This window comes from Propithecus coquereli, unplaced genomic scaffold (genome assembly GCF_000956105.1).
Source record: "Propithecus coquereli isolate 6110/MARCELLA unplaced genomic scaffold, Pcoq_1.0 Scaffold118, whole genome shotgun sequence".
Taxonomy (NCBI): Eukaryota; Metazoa; Chordata; class Mammalia; order Primates; family Indriidae; genus Propithecus; species Propithecus coquereli.
In genome coordinates this window covers 1,263,572-1,269,895 of record NW_012135858.1, presented here as the reverse complement: position 1 = coordinate 1,269,895, position 6,324 = coordinate 1,263,572, and the positions used below count along the sequence as shown (strand labels likewise).

At 40.1% G+C, this 6,324-nt stretch overlaps 1 protein-coding gene across 1 annotated transcript in view; it reads left to right on the top strand.

Moving 5' to 3' along the window:
• The window catches only part of FMNL2 (formin-like 2), a 157,898-nt gene that overhangs the window by 116,337 nt on the left and 35,237 nt on the right, over positions 1-6,324 (top strand). Inside the window, exon 10 of the mRNA XM_012659111.1 lies at positions 4,017-4,091. Within this exon, the coding sequence (XP_012514565.1) occupies positions 4,017-4,091 (75 nt within the window). The remainder of the gene's footprint in view (positions 1-4,016; positions 4,092-6,324) is intronic.

Sequence of the window (6,324 nt, the reverse complement as noted above, 5' to 3'; positions counted from 1 at the left end):
AAAAAAAAAAAGAATGATATATTTCAGCTGCAATAGTATAACATTTATTTAAAAGTTTTTCCATCATATATTGTCCGGCTTTTGCTGGCAGATGGAAGTTACATGCAACGATATATAACGTGCAATAATATATATGCGCAAATATGCTCCTGGCTCTTAAATATGTTGTGATGAAGCCCTTGAGAACATTCCCATGAAGGCCAATGTATGGATTCTGAAAATAACCGAAAATCAATATCTTGTTCCTTTCATCCTCACCAATTTTCTAAAACGAGGCCAGTTCAAAGGAGAGAAGGGGCACGTTCAACCACGATGGTCCTGTTTTAACCAAGTGTGTGGGGGTGGTCCAGATGTGAGCAGTATGCATAAGACGGCTTTCCTTTGATGTGGGACACAGCTTTTACCAACCTTCCCCGAACATACCCTCCCATTTCCTGTGGGATTGTAGTATACACTTGTTTAATGATTGCTAAAGTAATACAGAAACAAATGGCAATCTGGTTTGCATGCTTCCTTTCCTTCATCAGAAACGAAGAGGGGCTCTAGAACCACTGCCGTTCCAGTGGAGCAACGTCAGAAAAACCACCCTGCGTTCATTAGTTGAGAGCTCATTAGTCTAGATTGGCAGCAAAGCAGTCTAATCCTTTACATAGAGGGGGTTGGTGGAGCTGATAGCAGGGGTCCTTCTGGTCCTCACGGTGGTTGAGAAGAGCCATCTCAGATTCTTTCAAGGTTTCCCAAAGCCAGCATCTGTGTTCAACTTGTAGTTTGTGCCTTTGGATTCTTTTCACCATTCATAGCAGCTATAAATAAAATATTTAAGTCCGTTATGTTTGAAGATTAAAGGTATTTCTCTGTTTCATAACACACATGCTCTCAACATGGATTTGTCTGTTGACAGAAGGAGGGATTTCTGAAGAAACACGTATATTCAAGGCTCTTCTTAGTGTCTATTTTAGTCGTGTCCACGAGGCTAGTACAATGTTTTTGGGGATCTTTACCCACCATGAAATTAATCTAGTATTGCTCATTCTGGATTTGATGCCATCTCGTTTTATTAACAAGCTATGAGTAGTTTGTTTTGTTGCTGTCCACATGTGCTTTCCCAGTCATTTGAAACTCATTTTCTCTAATACCAGGATGCAATCCCTGATTTGGAGTTACCTTACCGTTCATTGTACCTATGCAGGAGCAGTGAGCCAAGTCCTGCTACGTTCCTGTGATACCCAGTTATAGTAACTATTAATATGTTTTGTTATTTGTGTTGCTCAATTGGAAGTTGAATGAGTTGGAGAGTTACTGATCTAGCTAAACCATTGTATAATTGGTAGCCAAAAAGGCTGAGGGTCTATTCAACTGGTCTGATATTGTAAAAGCCACTGGTTCCCAAATGCTGCCGCAACAACCATGAGTGCTCAGATTTCTAGCCTCATCTGTGGAGATTCTCATTCAGTATGTCTCAGTATAGACCCCAGAAATCTGCCAGTTTTAGAGGTTCCATGGACAATTCTGGTGCATGGATGCCAAGTAAATGCATGATGTAATGGTTATAACTTTAGTGATAACATTGTTCATCTCTGTGGTGTCTCAGATAATTCTGAAATACCTGAACTCTCTCCTTAAGTGGAATATGTTTATCTGGACATTGTAGAGGGAACGTCAGGCTGACTGTTGGTTCTAGCCTTGGTTCTGCCCCTCTGTGTCGACCTTTCATCAAGTCAGATATTTAATCTGTCTGAGTGTCAGTCTCATTCATAAAGCGAGGGCATCAGATTATCCAAGGTACATTTTAAGCTTTCTAACATCTTCAATTTGAAGAGCTTTGCCTGCCTAGGAATTGTATTGGTCATCCTTGTTCATCAGTAGCTGTTGCCTCTTTCAGTTTAGCGAGTGCCTAGCCGCTTACCAGAGCATAATCACACTCTGCTTCTCAGGAGGGTTGGTAGCTGTCCGCAGGTACAAGGTGGGTTCTCCTCCTTTTCTCCTTCAGCCACTAACAACCTCCTAAAACAAGATTGAAGGGGGACCATTCTCCTGGGAAACAAGTTCTTATATTGGGGTTTCTGCTAAAGATTAGTCCAGATTGTAATTCAGACCTTTTCTATGCAAAGCCTTTGCGTTTTTTCACCCACAGGGCCCTCTTTGCAGGTGAGGGATGTTTGTCCCTGTTGGGACAAGCCACAAGACGTGGCTGATGTCACAGTGTAGAGAGTTGGGCCTGCACTACCTCACCCCTTCCACAAACCTTTCGTTTCCAGGAACATGCTGTGTATTCTGTGGAGGGGCGGGCTGAGGGCAGAGGCACAACATGGTATCCCCTTCGATCTCTGTTCTCGGCCTTTGTGGAGCATCGGAATGATCTGTAGTGCTTTTAAAATGATGCGTGCCCATTCACCACAGCCCTACCTGGGCCTACTGAGCCAGACACTCAAGGGTGGGGTCGGACAGGTGTGTTTATTAAAGGCATTATTTTAGACTCCCCCTTCCAGAGTCTCCCCCTGCTTCTCCAGACAGGGCCCATGCACTGTTCCTCAGCCTTCTGAAATTATTTTCTAAGACTGGTGGAAATAAATGGAGAGTAGTCATGAGAATACAGTAAACTGTGGTCTGAATCTGTTGGAAATATGAAGTTGCTTGAAGACTAGAAGGCCCTCAGAGGTTGAAGGCCGGTCACCTTAACATTTCCAGCGTGCGGTATAGGCACAGGAGCTGCCACGGAGGATTTACTCCTGGCGCCCGTGTACAGTGGTCTGATGGATCCGCTTTCACGCTAAGACATCATGGAGAACAGGAATTCATTCAGCCTTTTGAGAAGTGTCTGTTAACATAATTACTCATTTGTCTTCTATTCAGTGCGATCCAACAAATATGATTGGGAACATACAATGTGCTAAGCATTGATGTAGATGCTAAGGACGTAGCAGGGAACAAAACAGACAAAATTCTTGCCTTCCTGGGACTTTCTCTTCACCGATATATATATGTTCACATGGAATTGAACATGACTCTATTAAATGGCTATATTTCGAGATACCATTTTAGAAGAATTCTTGAGGATTGGCCTGCATATCTCTAAGATCACAAATGGAGTCAGAAAATAGAGTTTAGCATTTGAAACCTGGATTAAATTTGCAAAATGTTAACCCAGGGACTGTGTCTTGCTCATACAGCATGTGGTCTATAGGTGGGTCAGGGAAGGTGGAATGAATTAAACCTGTGGGCATAGGACTTTGCTACAAAAAGGTAGCCAAGGACATTGACAGAATTCAAGTTCATCCTTTGATTTTAAAAATAAGTCCACAGAGAGTTATTATGTGGTACGAATCTTTGACTTGTTCTTAACTCCATGTATTTAATTCCATGTATATGCAAATACCTTGGGGCCCTGAAGTTCCCAGTATTTTATTTGTTTAGTTCATCCGTTCAGTGAAAGCATTTATTTGACCTGAATGCATGTGTTTCAGGCCTCTGAGATGCCGCTCCATTACGGCAAATTTCTCTGCTCACCTTAAATGGATTAATATAGCTCCCCACAGTGTCTACTTCTGTGTTGTAGTTTATGCACTAAAATTTTTTGATTCAGTTAAACATAATATGAACATTTTGAATCTACCTGTCTAGTAATTTAAACATTAAATTGTTCAACTCTTTTAGCATGTCTTCTTTTCGTTTTTAAAAAAAGAAAACTGTAGTCAGATTTTTTATATTGTGAACTACATTCTTGGATTCTGAATGCATGCTGAAAAGGCATGCTACAGAGACAACCAATGAAAGAAAAACATATTTGATAATGGATTCCAAAATATCAAGAGAATATGCAAAAGAAACCAAGGATCAGCTTTTGGTCTTGGCTCATATTGCTATTTGTGAGTTGACTAGCTTCAGAAGAAAAGTAAATAGTGTATGATAGAGAAAAAAGATATTCTGGAAATAATTATTAAGCTGAGATTTCTGCATCTAATTTTAGAATGCTTATGTTTAGAAAGTCACATGCACAATGAAAATGTGTGTTTCAGGTTTGTGGAGAAAAACAGCGCTTCGAGAAGTTGATGGAACATTTCAGGAATGAAGACAATAACATAGATTTTATGGTGAGTTATTTTAGTATTACAGTCAATAAAGGAAACTCAATTTCAGCACTTTTTTCCTAACTACACAGACACACACACGCACACACACACACACACACACACACACACACACACACACACACACACGCGCAAGCACGTACACTGCAAAGGACAGGAGATTGAGTTTAATAGGCCATAATTCCAACCTAGAATGTCCATCTTAATCTGTATTTTCTCTTTATGGTATTGATTTCCAGTTTTATTCATTACATATATACTATAGTAAGAGCCAGAGGTCCTGATTACTTATAGCAAATAAAGGGGGAACCATGCAGTTGGGAAAAGGAAGTTGGCGCCTGGTGCAAATGCCTGCAGTTGCCAACTTGAGCTGTCGATCATGCTGCATAAGAATCCTTACGGTGGAAGGAATCTTGACCAACAATGTTGACCTTTTTGATTTTTGCAGGCCCTTGCCAGTGCCCTTCTCTAGACTGTATTCTCAAAGATTAAAATGCTTTGGTTTGTGTAATAGAATTGACTGTGTATATCTCCCAAATTAATATGCAGCAGTGATTTTTTTCCCCCTTGATCTCTTTCTTGCTTTAGTAATTCTGTGAAGGCACAGTCATACTGCAGGTCTCCTTGGCAGGTTAGATCACATGCAAGAACATGTGGTTCCACGGCAGCCCTGTCCTTGGGTAAGAAGAGCAGCAAAATGAGTTTCAGCACTTCTGAATTCATGTACCTAAGTCTTAATCCTGGACTGAAGATAGAATCCCTAAAGAACTCCCTGAGGCACATTACCCTTGAGTGTACCCAAATCTTACGGGCACTGACCTAATGCGGTTCCCCAGGGAACTTCTGCACCCAGGAGATCCTTACCTGGGCTTAATCTCCCAGATCACTTCTAGCCTGAAGCAGATATCCCAGTCGGTTCTTGCATTGCAAAGCCTGTGCTTGGGATGCCAAGGAAAGTTTGCATTTGAATTATTTCAGTGACTGTAAAGCCACGAAACACAGCTATACAGATTTCAAACCCTTTTATGTGAATTTTTTTTCTGGGTCTTCCAATTTTATATGCATCCTACCCTTGAACCCCTTCCAAAATCAGTGAGAAAGATGAAATGCTTTACAGAGAAACTTTTCCAGAAAGCCTGTTATTTGCTTTTGAAAAGGTAAAAACAAGGCATACTTTTATACTGACTTTTTATTAATCATTCTTGTTTTTAGGACTTTTTGGAGAAGTTAAGGCTAACGCTGGCCCTTGTGATAAATATGTAAAGAGGCCTGTGCCTTGACTCACATTACTGCTTTCTTTCCTGTGCTTTGTTAGGGGACGTTATTCATTCTGGTAGAGCTGAGATTACAAACTGGAGACTCCCCAGCTGAAGCCAACCTATAGGCTTGTGAATTTAGTCTGATAGAATGATTTTCTATAAAAAAAAAATTTGGATATTGTACATAAAAGTACAGATGTCTAATTTTCTTGAAAACCAAAAAATATCTGATAACACTAGGCCCACGTTCCTGCAGAGTATCAGCTGTTGGAGCCGAGTAGCCCCCTAGTCCTTAAGTCCAAAAATATCCTTTCCTGTTTGCCAGTCCACACCATCCCCTATTTGCTACACATGGCCCACCTCATTCATTTATGATACCTGTCAGACATCCCTGCCATTTGAGTTTCTGCTGAAATCATATGAAGCCCTTTAAAACACCTGCACTATCCATATACAAACCAGAGCCCATTTCTTGTCAGTTCGTTTATTCATATGTACATGCTTTGAGGTACCGTATTTAGAGGCTGCTTGTACACAAGTACTATGTGGGGATTCATGTGTCATCTGCAAACAGTTTCCTCTTAGATATATCATAAAACTCAATAGATCATTTAGACCTGTTTTTAGAAAAGAAATGGAAAGATGCCAGAATTCAACCATATTTCCCCCCCAGAAAATGAGGTTTTTGATAAACTGCCTTGGGAAAGCAGTTAGGTTGCACAACTTCCTAAACAACTTATTTGTTATGACGTATAAATTCTTCTCATGTATTATAAGACATTTTTCTTCTTTTTCTGTATTTTTGGTAAGCAAAAGAAAACAAAAAAAATGACTTTTTTTTTTTTTTTTTATTTCATTTAACTGTAGAACATGAAGTAATTTTTGGTAAATTGCAATAGGGTCCCCTTATAAGCTAGACAGTTTGCATATCTTCCAAAGATATCCAGTGTATAACATATTCAAAGAACAATATTTAA